General features: G+C 36.1%; 2 protein-coding genes across 5 annotated transcripts in view; both read left to right on the top strand.

Moving 5' to 3' along the window:
* IPO7 (importin 7) overlaps positions 1–2,876 on the top strand; it is a 38,540-nt gene extending 35,664 nt beyond the window's left edge. Inside the window, exons 24-25 of the mRNA XM_031460051.2 lie at positions 823–939; positions 1,751–2,876. Of these exons, the coding sequence (XP_031315911.1) occupies positions 823–939; positions 1,751–1,848 (215 nt within the window). The 3' untranslated portion in view covers positions 1,849–2,876. The remainder of the gene's footprint in view (positions 1–822; positions 940–1,750) is intronic.
* Positions 2,877–11,017: 8,141 nt separating this feature from the next.
* Positions 11,018–18,419, top strand: part of ZNF143 (zinc finger protein 143) — a 58,640-nt gene continuing 51,238 nt past the window's right edge. For 2 of the 4 annotated variants that reach the window (XM_031460049.2, XM_031460047.2), the window contains exon 1: positions 11,018–11,124. Coding sequence is in view for 2 of the 4 variants with exons in the window: in XM_010985946.3 (XP_010984248.2) it covers positions 11,083–11,124 (42 nt within the window). In the remaining 2 variants the exon portion in view is untranslated. The remainder of the gene's footprint in view (positions 11,125–18,419) is intronic. The other 2 variants (XM_010985946.3, XM_031460046.2) reach the window with 1 other exon arrangement.

The following is an 18,419-nucleotide window of genomic DNA, read 5'->3' as shown; positions in this document are numbered from 1 at the left end:
AATTACTCTGTAAAAAAGTATTCTTCTGTGGAAAGCCTTTATAGAGAACATTTTCTCTCTGTCCTTCACCACACACACCCTTTTATACAGTTACTTAATTGAAATAGAGAAATACATGGTCAGACTTGCTACCATTATCTATCAATGTATCCATTGCATGTTCTCATGAAACATGAGATTTTAACACCTGGTCTTGTAACAGGCTGGGAAAATTTATCCCTTCACCACAGATTGAGCTTGACCATTATTTAATCTATAGTATAAAAATGTGTAAGCGTTTTAATTTTAACTGAAGTACTGTAGAGCTGCCTTTACCTATGGAAAGACAGTCGTACATGTATTTAAGAAAGGTTTTTGAATGGGTAATAAAAAAAAAAGGCATTTATTTTGTACCATTCACCCCTTGCATCTACTTAATGCTTCTGATTTTTGTTTTTTAATTTAGGGATTTGAGAATTCTATCCAGAGTAGTCTTGTTCATTTTCAAGCTGCTTTAACTCTGAATCTTTTAAGGGATTCAGTTAATTTTATTTCTAAAGTTTCTCCAGCTTGTTACTTATTATATAAGAACTAGTTTAGGTCCTAAATCCTTATTTACTGAGATAATTATGATAATGATTAGATTTTTGAGGCCAAACCAGACACTCCCCCCCTCACCCCGTGTATTTTGTTTCACAGGTAACTTAAAATACCTTAAATTATTTTGTTGAGAAAATATAAACTAGACCAGAATTTCAGTACTGGAAGTAGAATAGAGGGAACAGAATAGAACTACCAGGCCTTTCTTATTGTCACCCTTTTTTCTCTGTTTCTTTTTGATAGCTATACAAAATCGTAATCCTGTGTGGTATCAGGCTCTGACTCACGGTCTTAATGAAGAACAGAGAAAACAGTTACAGGATATAGCAACTCTAGCCGATCAAAGAAGAGCAGCCCATGGTATGTTAATTGACCACAACCTCTGTTAAATGCAATTAATGACTTGATACAGCTTTAAAATTTTATAATAAATGATTTTAAATTATATAAAAGCTACAATTGTTGCAGTTGACATGAAATTCACTCTTAATCTGCAGGTATGAAAAAACAAATTTTGGTTTTGGTCACAATTTACTGATTTTAAGTGTAGTTGAAGACTAGTTTCAGCATGCTTTATTTTAATAAGGTTGCTAAAGCTCATGGGGTCAGTTTGATAGTAAAAACAATTCTATTAAAAGTGTAAATTGAAAGTTACGAAAAAGGCAGTTTCTTAGAAGTACATTAAAGACATGTATCGTTTCTTTTCATCATTAAACATTTCAGTTTGTTTTTTAGACCAGGACATTTTAGATTACACAAAGCCTAAATGTTTTTTCTATAGGTCTTAATATGTGGGTCAAACTAGTTTAATATTCAAAAGGGGGCCTCCTTATAAATCATACACAGCTTAGGTTAATTAGCTGATATTATCTTTGGAGATTGGATCCTGCTGATTCAGTATTTGACTCAAAATAGAGTAATGAAAAAAAAGTTTTTTAAGACAATGGCAAGTGAAAATTGGTTAAGAAGTCTTCAACAAGAGAGTTCATCTTCTCTACATAATATACTCCTCCCTTTCTCCGTATACATTTGGAGGAAGAACAGAGGCCAAGGTTTAGAACTTCCTAGCTGATATTGGTGGTTAAGCTATTGTTAATGTCTGCCAATTCTTTCTGTTCTCCAAAGTAGTAAGATGACTAAATGCTCTTTTAAACTTTTATTTGTTTTCTAGAATCCAAAATGATTGAGAAGCATGGAGGATACAAATTCAGTGCTCCAGTTGTGCCAAGTTCTTTCAATTTTGGAGGCCCGGCACCAGGGATGAATTGAGTTATCACTTTCTTTCCTGCAGTGTGATTGTAGTGAAGAGCTTGTGTTCCTCCTAGTAGTGGTTCCAGAACTGGTTCATGTTATCTACTCTAAACTAATTGATCAATAGATGGACAAAGAAAACCCAGGAGGTGGGACCTGATCATGCAACTTGGCACTGAAAATGAAACGAGAGGGATTTTGGGGGGAGGGAGTTAATGTGGGTATTTTCTTTATTTTTTGAAGAAAGTAAGATTCTGACTGAAAGTTCAGGTGACACTGTGGAAATCTGCAACAAGAGGGGATGTCATGAAGGCAGCTTTTCTTTTTCTGAGGAAAAAATAGGCATGGGCTACAGGACTATTTAAAATGTCTCATTTACAGTATAAGCTCAAAGGTAGATGTAATTTTTACACCTATGAGTATTTGTCCGATTTCTGTCTCTTCCACACCATTGGGTATCTATTCTTTATATGTAAATAAGATAAGGTAATTGATAGCCTTATTCAACCTTCATCATTTTCATTCATCAACGATGGTTCCTATGTAGATTATTGGACATTTATTGTAGCACTACATAACTGATTAAAAAAAATCTGTAAATGAATTAGCACTTTCATATTGAAACAAGCCTGCTAGCCTATGTATAAAATAGCAAAATGTTTGCTGTTTATAAAAAGATGGGATGTAATGGGGCGGGGGGGCGGGGGTAATTTCAAGTTATTAATTTAAAAATGAACTAGCAGTTTTGTACCTGGTGACTTTGTGGTGCACTCACCTCTGATAGTGACTTGAATTCGGTGTGTTAAAAGGGGTTAGTGATATTCCATTGCTGCTAAAAAATGGCAATTCCCTCTTTGTCCTGTTTTTTCTTAAAGCTCTCAGTGTACAAGGGATATTTGGATACAAGACCTTACTGTAACAAATAGGAAAGGTGATATTTGAAGCATGTAAATTGGATATAAAGTTCTACTCTTAAAGAGTTGATCAAAGAGTATGGCTAAAAATCTATATATGCAATCTATTAAAAGAACTTAATTCGGCTATTATGTCTTGATTCGATTGCAGTTTTTTCTGAATTGTAAATTTTTTCCTCATGGATCTGTTTATCCTGTACCTAGAAAGTGCAAAATGCACACTTATAAAATTTGACATTTAACACCTCCTCCTCCTTCCTCATCTACTCTACCCCTCTTGTTGATTGTGGTATCTCATCTTAAATAGATAGGCTGAAGGCACACGGTTCCCTCCAAAAACCACTATTGATACCACTGCAAAACAAGCCGGCAACAAGACAATGTAGAGAGGTTGGCTTGCTTCCCTCTCTCCTAACTGCATGTTCAAAAATAAGCCTTTATTTATCTTAAACATCTGTCAGATGATTCATACATTGGGTTATTTTTTTATATACATGTATACACACAATATTTCAAATTGAAAGCAAACATCTCAGTGGATTCAAAACTATTAAGTGCTGTTGTCTATAACAGACTAGAAAATTTATAACTGTAAAAATGAAACAAATACACATTATTTAAAATGCATAATGAAGAAAACCCATTGGTGGTGTGTTTTTCTTGTATGCCAATAATTAAGCCACTACTGTTGGCACTGTTTGGTTTTCTATTTTAACACTGAAGGAGTGAAAGTATTTCCTATATTTATGAATTTACTATGAAAATCTTGGCAAAAAAAGAAAAAAAAGTGTCTGTCTAAAATGTGTGGGTGAAAACTGTTAATCAAGTGTGTTTCTACTTTTTTCCCCCCAAGTTGGACACCATCTGTATACCCTAGGTTGTTTCAGGGGATTTCACTATTATATAAAGATCAATAAAATTAAAATGGAGTAGTTGTATATATGCAACATTGTGTACAGAGGGGAGATATTGAATAGTATTAAACATTTTTGTCTTCCTTTATCTTTTATCCCCTACCTGATATCTAGTCTACTTTTTTAAATTTCAGACTTCACTGCTCTTTGAATTGATAATTCCAATTTTCACATTGTTATTGGAAAACCATATCTAATAAAGGTTTTAGTTACTCCCACGCACAGTATGAAAATTCTCGTTTGCTGAGGTTTTGTTTCAAGAAAATGTATTGGCATGTCTTTGAGAACAAGTTTTATTGTCTCTGTCGTACAATCCAAACTAATATCCGTTTATGGATTTTGATTGAAATTAAAGACCTTCAAATTAAACTATATTTAATATTAAATATTGTTCAAATGGTAGTTTCTAATGCATCAAATATATACCTGTTATTTTCAGTTCTTCCTTAAAAATCAAATTAGAGTCTCTTATAGATTATGGATCTCGGAATATTGTGTCTAAATAAGATTATAGGACTTTTGGATAACTTTTTGAGAATAGTATTTACAAATTTGTAATTAGTTGCAATGTAGATTTTATTTATGTAACATACAGCCTTTCCCATAGTTTCACTAACCTATAACTTTTTTTTTTTAATTTATACTACAAATTAATTCTGGTTTTATTGGGTTTGTCTTTTTTAATGGCTGACATTAGCATAAAATCTTCACTTTTTTGTAAACTTAAGCCATCCTTTTTAAAAAAAGCCCTTTCTTTGTCAGTATTAAATAAAGGAAGTTAATGTGTTTCTCTGCAGGTAACAGAATGGTGATTACTAATCTACACACTTTATGAAGATAGTGACTGCTATGCTTACCTCTGGAAGGGAACAGAGTGTAAAGAAGGGGTGGCCAAACCCCAGCCCTATGGCTGTATGCTGCTATTCAGTCCCAGCCAGATGTGGTCCCTGAAGCAAGCATGAAGAAAGTCATTAGGAATTGTATTAATACAAACCATGTTTTGGGGAAGATCTAGCACAGTGACTTAAGCATAGTAGGCATTCCGTAAGTGTTTGTAAAATGAATGACTTAAAATTACTTTAAAACGTATTTGTTATAAAAATGTCAGTTCTGTTCAATATAATTTTAAATTTTGGTTAATATTATTTGTGACTACCAATATCACTCCTGAATTCTAGGTTTTCCCCTTGATGAGGTTGGCCACCCTTGCCATAATAGCGTTTCACACTTTGGTGCATGTGGTTCTTACAAAGGGTAACTTAGGTACCCAGCTAGAAATCTAGGATTTTATTATTATGGCAGGAATAAATATCTTTTAAGTAACTTTTTTTGAGAGCTAATTCCCCCTCCATGTTTTTTAAAGCTCAGGTAATAATGCCTTTATGTACTTAGATTCTGCTTTCATGTATATATAAATTGAAATTTGTCAATTACACTTGGTTTTTTAATGCTATATGTATTTTTAAATGATTTCCCTTTTTTTTGAATGCTATATTTAAATGCTTCCTATCATCAGTCTTTTAAATTTAACATCCTTTTAGTAAACTCAGACTAGAAATACAAAGCAACTTCCTCAACCTGAAAAAAAGGCATCTACCTAAAGCTAATGGACCTAATGATGAAAGACTAAAAACTTTTCCCCCCTAAGATCAAGAACCATACAAGCATGCTCCCTTTTGCCACTTCTGTTTAGCATTGTACATGAGGGTTTAGCCAGGGCAGTTAGGCAAGAAGAGGGAATAAAAGACATCCAGATCAGAAAGGAGGAAGTAATACTGTATTCATAGGTGACATGATCTCACAGAAAACCCTAAAGAATCCACACACACAAAGAGCTAATGACTTCATCAAGGTTATAAGACATAAGTTTAATATACAAAAATCAGTTTTATTTCTATACAGCAGCAATGAAATAAAAGTGAAATTAAGAAAATTTCATTTACAATAGTGTCCAAAAAATTCTTAAGAATAAATTTAACAAAAGTGAAAAACTTACACTCCGAAAACTACAAAACATCTAGAAGGAAAGATACCCGTGTTCATAAATTATAAGACACTACTATTGTGAAGATGGCAATATTCCCCAAATTGACCTGCAGATTCAGTGTAATTCCTGCAAAATCCCAGCTTACTTCTTTTGCAGGAATTGACAAACTGATCCTAAAGTTTGTATGGAAACACGAGGGACTCAGAATAGTCAAAACCATCTTGGAAGCAAACATGATTTAATAATAACAATAGTACTGGTAAGGATAGATACCTTATATTGACCAATGGGATAAAGTTGAGAGTCCAGAAATAAACCCTTAAATTTACAGTCAACTGATTTTCAGCAAGGATGCCAAGACCAATGCAGGAATGAATCTTCAACAAATGGTTCTGAGACAGCTGGGAATTTACATGCAAAAACATGTAGTTGGACCTTTAACACTATACAAAAAGTAATTCAAAATGGTTTAAAGATTTAAATACAAGGTCTCAAATTCTTAGGAAAAATATAGGCATAAATCATGACTGAATTAGGCAACAGTTTCTTGGATATAACAGCAAAGAACAAGCAACAAGAGGAAAAATAGATGACTTGGGCTTCATCAAAACTTGCAACTTTGTGCTTCAAAGGACACTTTCCAGAAAGTAAAAACGAGAATGGGAGAAAATAATTTGCAAATCTTGAGTATATAAAGAACTCTTAGAACTCAACAACAAAAAAACAATTTAAAAATGGGGAAGAATCCAAGTAGACATTTCTCGAAAGAAATAAATGGCCAGTATCAGGAAACAAAAATGCTTAACATTACTAGTCACTAGGGAAATGCAAATCAGAATTCATGATGAGGTACCATTTTGTACTTAGTAGCATGTCTATAATCAAGATGGACAATTACAAGTATTAGGAAGTATAGAAATTGAAACCCTCATACATTGCTGATGGCATATAAAATCTTTGTTTTGTGTAAAAGTGGCAGTTCCTCAAAAGGTTGAGAAGTTTCACCTAGCAATTCCACTCCCAGATATCCAAGAGAAATGAAACATGTCCACAAGAGAACTTGTACACAATTGTTCATACTAGCAGCATAGCCAAAAGGAGGAAACAACTCAAACATCCATCAGTTGGTGCATGGATAAACAAAATGCGGTATAGCTATACTGTAAGATACTTGGCAATAAAAAGGAATGTAGTTACATGCTACATGGATGTGCCTTGAAAACAAAGAAGTCAGACACAGGATTCCATTTATATGAAATGTATAGAATTAGCAAATCAATAGGTTGGTGGTCGCTGGGCGGGTGGGTGTGGAGCCTAGGAGGGAATGAGTGCTAATGGGCATAAGTGATTTCTATTGGGGAAAAGTGTTTTCAATTAGTCATGATGATTGAACAGCCTTGTGGATGTACTAAAAACTACTGAAGTGTGTACACTTTAAAATGGTTAATTTTATGGTACATGAATATCTCAATAATTTTATCTTAAGTCTCAAATTTGTCTAAAGTACATTCTCTAAAAAGTAACATGAAACGTTCATTCAATACAAATTAAGATCAGTTTTATTCATGGTTATGCAGCTGTCCCCTTACTGGGGAAAGTAAGTCTTAGAGACTGTACTCCCCCAGTATTTTGCTTTGCTTCTAGTTCATTTGTTTTTTTTAAACCCCATCACCCTATCAAACAGCCCTAGCTGGTGCCAAAGTTTGGTGGGCAGGAAGTGGAAGGAGAATTCTTAAAATTATTTCTCCCTATAAATCTGCATCTGTTATTTCAGTGTAATAAATACAGTGTTAGGAATTTAAGACTGAGCCAAACTCTTCCCCCCCCCCCCAAATTACAGTACTCTGTTTTTCTGTAAGGTTATAGCAATCATTGCTTATTTGGAGACATAAACTTCACCTTAAAAAAAATTTTTTTTACCTGAACTCAAAAGTGTGTTTTCCCAGAAAAGTAAAATCATTTTAAAAACAATGGTTTCATTCCTGAACTACCCACTTTACTGTTGAAACACTGCTTAATGAAACTTGCTTTTCCTTTAGATTTAAGCAAATATAAGCCAAAATGACAGCTAGAATCTTGTGAAGGCAGCCAGTTTCAAAGGGAATCAGATTCAAAGGTAATCCTCAGGGGTTTAAGAAGATTTTTAACATTTTGTGAACTGAGTTTATTTTCCTGGTTAGTTTGCCACTAAAATAAACTTAACACACAATAACCACAATTGGTAACCTCAGAGCTCACTTATTGGGTGATGTTTTCAAAGATGTAATTAATGAATGGGGTTAACAAGTGGTCCGGGGTAGAACTGATAAAATGGAAAAACTGCACATACTGTAATTACCATAGAAAGCCTGAAATGAGGGAAATCATGAAATTAGCCACTAACAAAACATTATCAGTTGTATTATACCTATGCTATGTCCGCATATATACTGAGAACTATTTATCTGAGATGGAAAGGAACATTTTAAGTAAACTCATCATACAATACTTCCTTAAGTATGTTCTAATTAAGCTCTGATTTATGCTTTCAATGTGGAAGCTGAGTGAGATTAACTCAGTGAACTTATTCCACAGACCAAGGATTCAACTCTGGGTCCATGAACCCTATGAAACTGCAAAGTCTTTAATGTACTTTTCCATAGCTTTCATTCAAATATCAAAGAAGTTGACAAAAGTCCTTAAAACCATCGCTGACCACAAAGGTGAGGATTGGAGAGAGATGGGCTAACATTAAGCACTTGAAAAGTGCCTCTGACAGGCACTGTGCTACATTTATCTACATTCTCATATATGCTCCCAATCACATTGTGAAATACGTATTTTTCACAAATGAGGCAAGTTTCTTACACAAGTGACACATCTAGTCTAACTGCCACAGCTTCCAATGGAGAGCAAACTACTAGTTCGGTTTTAAATTCTTTAGTGTTTTTTAAAAAAAGAAAAAAAATTTTTTTTAATTGTGTTTAAAAAAATCTACAAATTCATGGTAAAAATTATTTTAAAAATTATTACATAAGTAATCTGATAAATCAGACACCGTCTTCTCCTAGACATTCTTTTGAGAGTCGAATGCATCATTTCTCTGTATCTTTTCCCATATATAGTAATTGTTAGGTCATTATACAAATATGCCAAAATCAATGAGTTCTCCAGAAAGTTTTGAGTTACTGAAAGAAATGTTTTTAAAAACATTATGTAACAGGTTTTGTGGGGCTTTTTGTTTTTGTTTTTATGGTAAGTTTTTGAAGGGGGCCAGAAATAAGTTAGTCTCTCTGGAAAATTGGGGGAAAGGTCCAGATTTGTTTAAGAACCTGGACTAGCACTGATTGGTAGTGAAATATTTTCAAGCCATTTATTTGGTAAGACGTAGTAAGACAAAAAGGATAGGAGATGATTTAGGGAAAATCTGAAGATTATAGATGGCCCTGAATACTACATACATTTGAACTCTGTTCTGTAGTCAGTGGTAAATTCTGTTAACACACAAAGTTCCATTACCTGTGACAAAATCATTAAGGTTTTTCCCTGAATCAGATTAGAATTGTAGTATCCTATCCATTACCACCATTGAATGTTTACAAAAACTCAGTAGGTTTTGGGGATACAAAGACGTCTTGTAACTGCAATCTGCAATTACAGGGTGATTTTTAACTTCTTTTTGAGATTCTGTATTACAGTGTTTTAATAAATAGACTAAAGGTATGGGACTTAGTAATAAATGACTAAACTGCATAAAAGTACTCTGATTCTTTTAATAACATTTATGATTATAAAATACAGATATAACATCTGGAAGGTACAGAAAGTATAAATTAAAACACCTTGTTTGTCATCTGAACTCTACTCTGTGACAAAGGGAATCTATTAATGGGTACAAGACTGTTTTAAGTGAGCCAATTCCACCAGTTTAAAGTAACCTAATTCAATTTTATGTGTCACAGGTTTCATTTCTTAATACGGGCATAAAAATAGTAACTACTTTAAACTTCTAAAGAAAACGCATTCAGATGAGACTGAAAGTTCCGTTTTCCTTCGAATGGCGTTTGGGCACCAATTATTGCAGCTACAACTTGGTTAGGTTTAGCCTGGTACTCACTCTCTACCAAAAAGAAGGTAACGTTAAAATCTCAAACTACACTCAACGGTAAATCAACACTTTAAATTATCCTCACTTAGAAGGCCATTCCGTAATCATCTGAAATGCAAAAGACATTAAACATCATCCAGCTCTCTCCAGTTTTTCTAAGTAGGACATAAATCAGGTACGGTGAGGCCAGTCTCATTCTCTGAGTAACTCAAATCTACACCTGGAATGCCCGATTTAACAAATACTGAGTCTATACACTTTATCTCATCTTTATTCAGCCTGGCTGAAAAGCACATGAATACTTACTGAATACTCCTGAAATGACTAGTATTTCCAACAGTTTAGGAAAAAGTTTTGGTTGAGAGCTACAAGAAACATTACCTCAACCTCACAACTAATTTGTGTAAAATTCTGAATAGGTTTGGGGAGACCGAGGCGATGCTTTTCCCACTCTTCTGACTTTACTTTAATTGGCGACACACAAAAAGTAAACTAAAAAAGAAGTTAGCGACACCATTACAGACGACTTCAAAATGTAAACCTAACCAACATGAAAGCGCAAAAGCATCCGCAGTGTCGCCTAGCAAAGTCCAAGACCAACGGCCCGTTGTCAGGTTCCGCCGGAGCTCCAGCTGAGGCAGGAGGCTTATCCTCCCACCAATGCTGATGTCCGGCGTCTGGAGAGGTACAGGCCGAGTTAGCAGCCAGTCACCATCATACAGCAGCTCGCGAGAAAGCAGAGCCGCCGCCCAAGACCAAAGGCCTCAACTGGAACCGAGAGCCCCCAGGGAGCGGTCTGGCGTCCCATCCTCTTCTACTTCCCTCCCAACAGGGCGACACTCGGCAATCGCTAGGCGAAGCCCAACCGGTCTCCAAAACGCGCTCCAGCAAGCCCACCAGGAGAGCTAAGGCCACCTTCTAGCCCCTGTGGGGAAAATGGCGCCTGTCACCCCTTCTCCCTCCCGGCTAGTCACAAGGACCAGCCTCCCTCCCTCGCTACAAAATGGCGCCTCCTGCTAGGGCCCCAGAATCGGCATAATTCACTTGTCAGCGAGGCGGGGTCGGTCTGGGATGAGCGGTTCTATCAACCAGTCAGACACAGGAAGTTTGGTCCCGCACTTGGGCAAGCCACTCAGGCGCCGGCTGTAAGGCCAGGCGAGGCTGACGTCACGCAAAAGGGGCGAGGATAAGGCGGTCTCCTTTCACGTCGCCTAAATTTGAGCCAATGGCAAGCAGGAAGCGTCCAGTGAGTGACGTAATGACAACCCAATGGAGGCTGGGGGCGGGCCTCAGACCCGCTATGCGGGTTGCGGGGCCTGGGGGCCGGGCGGCTGTTTCCTGTCCTGGTGCATGGTGGTCGGACGAAGGAATTGTTGGAAAATTTTCGCGGAGGTTCGTATATAAATGTGTTTTTACCCAGTGTGCATTATTCTCCGCCCGGCCGCCGCCCTCAGCGCGGCGGCGCGGGCCCGCTTGGGCCCGGGCTCTGACTTCGGCTGCTCAGCCTCCGCCACAGGCCCTGTCGATCCTACGGCAGGCCGCGGTAGCAGCGCTTGGGCAGAAGCAGAGTTTATTAATAACCCGCGGCCGCCACTCTGGGGCGGCGGAGCTTTTCTCACTGAGGACGCACCCCCCCCCCCGTCTCTGCGCACTGCGCCCCGCCTGTTCCCCTCAGGGGACCGCCGAAGGGAGGGAGTGAAGGAGGGGAGGGTGGAGCCCTCGGGAGCCTAGCGGCTCTTCTCGTCTTGACCTCCGCGCGGAGCGAGTCCCAAGGCGCCACCGACGCGAAGCTCCTTCGGCTGGGACGCCGGGCCCCGGTCCTCACCAGGCTCTAGCTAGGACGCCGGCGGCTGGATTGGCTGAGGGCCTCCCCGGGATTCCCCCCACAGATCTCACCTAGAATTTCCTCCCACTCAGATCTTGCACAGATTTCTTGTTTCCCTCACTTTTGTTTTAAATTTTAATTTTTAGGTTATTGAGGCCTAACATCGATTATTAGAAATTGTCAATTTTATCATTCCCTCTTTTTATTCTGTTTTGGCCAAAGTGAACAAATCCTTTCGTTGCTTTGTAAGATTTTATTGTGGAACGTGAATCAGTTTTTATTCTTTCCCCTATTGCTTTGTTTCCCGCATTAACAAAGTTAAGTAAAAAGTAGATAAGAATATTATTGCTAAACCGATTATTTGTTTAAAATCAACTTCAACCTTTGCTTTGGAAATGTCCAGTCAGCTAGTGTAATCAAGTGGGGATGTGAGGAAAAATTGTAGGTTCGAGGTTGTGGTCGGCTTTGTTCTGAATCTTACGGAAGACACAGTTTTGCGAAAGTCGACAGAAATCTGTGTGTTTAACATTTTCTTTTGCTGAGTGCGTTCTTTCAGTTCATTGTTAAGTGTTTAGTAATAGAGTAGGTAATGAGATTACCCCCAAAGCCCCGGTAAGATTCGTAACTAATTTTATCCAGTTGTATTTTAATTACCTTGGAAATTCACTACTTATTTAGCAATCTCAAAATGAGTGCCTATTTTTTCCATTGTCCCCTTTTATTTTTGAAAAATAATGCCTTTGTTGATATAATTCACATACCTTTAAATTCACCCATTTAAAGTATGTAGTTAGGTAGGTTTAATATATTCACAGCGTTGTGCAACCATCACAATTTTAAAACATGTTCATCACGCTCCAAAAACTATACCCATTAAGTTACTCCCCACTTCCCCTTAACAGTCTTCTTTTCCCCACCACTAACCTACAGATTTGTCTATTCCAAACATTTCATGTGAATAGAATCAAACAGTATGTGAGCTTTTGTGACTGGTTTCTTTCTCTTAGGGTGATATTTGCAAGGTTCATTCATGTTATCGCATATATCAGTACTTCATTTCTCTTCATTGCCAAATGGTATTTCATTGTATGGGCATAACACCTTTTATTTATCCATTCATCTGTTGATGGACATTTAGGTTGTTTCCACCTTTTGTCTTATTATGTGTAATGCTGATATGAACATTCATGTAACAAGTTTTTGTGTGGATATTTGTTTTCATTTCTTTTGGATGTATATATCTAGGAGTAGATTTCCTTGGTTGTTTGGTCCTATGGTAACTCTATGACTAACTTTTTCAGGAATTGTCAGACTGCTTTGTGAAGTGGCAGCACCATTTTACGTTCCTACTAGCAGTGTATGAGAGCTCCCTTTTTTTTATATCCTTGCCAACACTTGTTATGATCAGTCTTTTTGATGGTAGCCATCTTAGTGGGTATGAGGTGATATCGCTTGTGATTTTGGTTTGCATTTGCCAGTGGCTAGTGGTGTTGAGCATTTTTTCATGTACTTATTGGCCATTTGTGTATCTTCTTTGGAGAAATATCTATTTGGGGCTTTTCCCCCTTTTAAAGTTGGATTGTTTACTATTGAGTTGTAAGCGTTTATTATAAAACGATCCTTTATCAAATACGTGATTTGCAAAATGTCCATTGTCCTTTGCCATAAGTTGGAATATTACTGTGAAATAAGAATTCATCATATTCTTCATGGAAAGATGACCTAGCTGGATTGGGGAATTGTGCTTCTATTATTATTTTAGCTGTTAATTATTAAATATTTATAATGTATATGCAGTTTGTGATTATTTGAGAACTTTGAGTCCTAATGCTTTCATCATTACTTAATTTTGAAATTTTTATCTAGTTTTTGTTTTTAATCTGAGGTTCTACCTAGTTCTTTTTGCTCCTGGCTTTATTTCATGACAAAATAATTTTTTAAAGTATTGGGTTGCTTTGTCATTTTTGCTTTTTATGCTTAATTTGCATTTTGAGGGGTGGCCTCTGTGAGGCAGTGTTTAAACTTTCTTATACTGTCAAAATGATTTTGTTTTTAAGATGAATTTAGAGTGAGAAATCTCCCTCCCCCTCATAGAAATAAAAAATTGAAAATAATGATACACTTTTCTTCATACTTTCCCATAGATCTAATCTCATTTTAAAACTATGCCACAGTGGGAACTGTGTACCCTGTGGCAATAACTTATCCGTTAATGTAGAGACACGGGCATTTAATTCCAAACAACTTTTTTTGTACTTAAAATACCACTTTACTTTAACTTTGGCTAGGCACTGAGTTAAGTGATTTGTTGAGTGGTTTATTTATCTACATGAACTTAATTATCTTCACTGCAAACCTAAGTCAAGTACTGGTTATCCCTATTTTGTGGGTAAGTCAACTGAAGTTTAGAGTAACTTGACCAACTATTACAGATCAAAGCTGGGAATTGAACCTATGACTGGCTCAAAAGCCCAATCTCTCAACTGAGTTATTCAGTAACCTACCAAATACCAACCTCTTTAACTTTTTTTTTCTTTAACTTTTAAAATATAATACGTCTGTAGTTCCTAGGAGGATACAGATTTTTGAGTACTGTACATAATATGGCAGAGCACAGATGTTATTGTGCTATTTATATACATCCTTTAAAAATTTTTTTATTTTAAAAATTTAAAATTTTTTGTGGTTTTTTTTTGGAAGGGGAATTAGGTTTGTTTGTTTGTTTAATGGAGGTACTGGGGATTGAACCCAGGACCTCGCATGCACTCTACCACGGAGCTATACCCTCCCCCTGTATACATCTTTCAGTTAAATAATGATGAATGCATTTGGCCTTGTTTTGAAAATAGATTTATATATGGATGTAGTGGTCACCAAGTAGTTGGAATCATTTAAATCAATGGCAGTTTATATGCACTGTATACATAAAATACAATAGCATATTATAAGAAGTGAGGCACAATTAAAAGAGCATTGTAATAAGAGAATACATAATCTTTAATCCTGTTTTAGGCAGTTAACTAGCCATGACCGCATACAAATTGTATTTATTTGTTTAGCAGATACTTACTAGGCATGTACCATGTTCCAGGCATTCTTTTAGACACTGGAAATTCAAGGGTAAACAGGACAGATCGGGGCCCTGCTGTCGTGGAACTGAGAGTTCACTTAGAAATTCAGATAAATACTACGAAGAAGATAGAGTTCTGTGATAGAGAATAAGGGGGTGGTGGTAGAATGGATAGTTTAGACAGGAGGCGATGCTAAACAATTTGTGCAAAAGTAAGATGAGTTATGTGTGTTCTAGGAACTAGAAGGTCAACATGGCTGGATGTATATAATGGAGGATAATTGTGAAGCACTTTGCAACATGAGTTACGTTAAACTCATTAGATATTTATTGAACACAATCTTAGGTGTCAAAGTTCCAAAGACGCATAGATCACAGTACCTACCTTAGAAGGCTTACAGTTTAATTGGGAGCACTGGATGTGGGAGTAAAAAGGATTGGTTAGAGGAGGGAGGAACCTTAGGTTATCAGGAATCAGAAGCCTTTTAGCCAAAAAACTAGGTTCTGTAAACCTCACTTTTCTCACCTGTAGAAGAAAAACTGGCATGTTTTGAGTACATCTTGAGTGCGAAGGGCTTTACGTACATTATTTCACTTAATTCTTTTACAACAGCCCTATCAGGTGGGTGTTCTCCCATTTTATCAAAAGGAGAAATGGAAGCTCAGCAGTAGGTTAATTGCCCAGGAGCTGAGTGAGAGCAGGATTCAAATGCATAGAAGGCCATCATATAGGATTCAGATGATAGCCGGACTGAGATCCGGGTAGTGAGGGACAGAGGAACCATGGACAAACTAGTGACAGTTAAAGGCTGTTCCCTGTATCTGGACTGCCTTTTCTACTCTTCCTACTCCTACGAAATATTTACTTATCTTTTTATTCCCAAATACACATGTATTTGCCTTTGCACACCTGAGGCAAAGTTAGGCGCTCCTTACCACTAATGCTTCTGTTTATAGTAATTTTTTTTAAGAATAACTAGTTTGTTGATTGTTTGTTTTTTAATCTACTGAGCATTGGCAGATGGGTTTTGGCACTTGTGACCAAAGCAGACCAGAATTCTTTCTAAAAAAAATTTTTTTTTAACGGAGGTCCGGGAGATTGAAATCAGGGCTGTGCGTGCTAAACGTGCCCTCTACCACTGAGTTACACCTTCCCCTCTAAAGTAACTCGTTTTAAAACCGTGAAAATAATACATGGTGAATTTCTTTTTAACTTACAGAGTGTATACAGTAAAATTTAAAAGACTCATTACCACTCCACCCTCATCTCCTAGTCCCATTTCTGGGAGGTAACCACTTGAATTTTTAAATGTATGTACAAACATATGCAGATATTTATATACATTTTTAAAAACATGAATACAATCATAAGATATGTAGTGTTCTGCAGTTTACTCTTTCCCACATATGAAGTTTCTGGGACATGTTTCCAACCATTTCACATAGATCTATCCATCCTTTTTAATGTCTGCATGTTTCATTTATGAATGTCTTGTAATTTACTTAACCTGTCCTTACTGATGCACTTTTAGATTTTTGACTGTTTTTTTTTTTGCCATTATAAATAATACTGCAGTGAACTTTATACACTTACGAGAGTGTCTAGAAAAATTACTTGGTTGAAGATTTGCATTTAAAATTTTGATAGATAATGCCAGGTTGTTCTAATCATTGCGAGTTTCTACCACCCTTCCCCCACATTCTGTTTTAATTATGTTTTCACTAGTCTCCCACCATAGAAAGAGTTTCTTAAAAGCAAAGACCACTTATTTTTTACCTCTCTATATCCCTGAAAGCATGCACATTGTCTGCTGTGTGTGTGTGAATACAAATATACTTGTATACCTACATACATATATATGTGTATACATGTATAAATACATAAACTACTCAAAATATTTGTAAAATGTATGTTATTTCGTACTTTGACCTTGGTAAAGATGGAAGACCTAAAGGACAATAATAGGAGCTGAAATTGGAAAGGTAGGTAGGGGACAGATTGGTGAGTACCCTGAATGTCAGACTAAGGAATTGAACTGTAGTCCTGTAGGTAGTACAAGTATAAAAGATTGGAGGGGTAAAATGTTCGAATCTAGAAGGATTCTATCTTAAGATTCCTTTGCAAGGATCTTAAGTTCTTGCTCGTATTTAAGTAATCCAAACTGAAATGTATTATACTAGTGATTTGTTTAGAAAAGCAATGCTGGACAGATCCACAGACTAATTCTCAGAGAAAAGGCCTTGGCCTGGTATCAAAAATTGACTAATGAATGTATGTTTATATATTTATAGTAAAATATTTAAGGTATATACCATACCTTTAATCTTTTGGACTAATTATTCATTTGTTCTTAGAGCTTCTAGTGCCAGTAAAGATGTGGTAAAACAAGCATACTCATGTTGCTGGTGGCAGCGCAGTTAGCACAACACTTTAAAAAAGTAATGGAAGCAAATTGTAATAAACCATAAAAAATGCTCATTTTTTGATCCCATAATCTTCATCTTGGGAGTTTATTTTAATGATGTAATCTACTGCACCCTCCCCAAAGCTATATTTACAAATATATTAATTAAAAGATTATTTTTTATGATAAAATGATATGTGGTTAGCACATAATAAGAAAAATGCTAACTGTCCTGTAAGGGAAATTTATTTGTTAAATGTGAATTAAAAGTGATCATTGTGAAGACTATTAGACAACTTGAGAAATTTTATAGAAGTGGAAACAGCTGAATACAAAATGTTATCTATACTATATTTACAATGCCATAAAAATTGTGTATGCATACGGATAGCAAGAGTTAGAGAAGAAAACTAGGGAATCAAAAGATTTGACTTGTTAAGCTATTGGGAATTATTCTTAACTTAAATTTTTATTACAATATTGTATGCAATGAAAATTTTAATGGTATACAAGAAAAATAAGATAGTTGGCAGTGTTATTGGGCTGGAAGGATGAGACACTGAAGCAAAGAAAGCAGTAAAGAGGTTATTGCAATAGTTAACGTGTGAGGAGTTGAAAAAAGAAAGATTTTGAAGGGTAAAAGTCACAGAGTTGGCAGTTGCCTTGTTATGAATTTAAGAATGAGCATTTAGTCAAGGATGACTTTCTATCATTTTCATCTGGTGTCTGGGTTTGGTGAAAATAGCCGGGTCCACATGGCAAATAGATTAGAGTGAAAAGATGAATTGACAAACCTTAATGGTGTGTATGGAATGCATTGTGTTTATTCAGACAGAGCACAACATGTATTTTGATATTAAGTGAATGATACATAAAGTGAAGATACATGCACCCCAGTGTTCGCAGCAGCACTGTTTACAATAACCAAGGTATGGAAGCAACCTAAGTGCCCATCATCAGATGAATGGATAAAGAAGTTGCGGTGTACATATATACAATGGAGTATTTAGCCATAAAAAGACTGGAAATTTGCCATTTGTAACAACATGGATGCACTTGGATGGTATTGTGCTTAGTGAAGTAAGTCAGACAGAGAAAGACAAATATCATATGGTATCACTTATATGTGGAATCTAAAAAAATGGTACAAAACAGAAACAGACTAACAGTCATAGAAAACAAACTTATGGTTACTAAAGGGGAAAGGGAGGTGGGAGGAATAAATTAGAAGTTTGAGATTAACAGATACTCATTACTAGGACCTACTGTATAGCACAGGGAACTATATTCAGTATCTTGTAATAACCTATAATGGAAAAGAATATGAAAAAGAATATATATATATATGTATGTATATGTATGTATATAAGTGGATCACTTTGCTGTA

The sequence above is a fragment of the Camelus dromedarius genome, chromosome 12 (assembly GCF_036321535.1).
Source record: "Camelus dromedarius isolate mCamDro1 chromosome 12, mCamDro1.pat, whole genome shotgun sequence".
Lineage (NCBI taxonomy): Eukaryota > Metazoa > Chordata > Mammalia > Artiodactyla > Camelidae > Camelus > Camelus dromedarius.
Note: the sequence above shows the minus strand (reverse complement) of the source record. Positions and strands in the feature narration are given on the sequence as shown.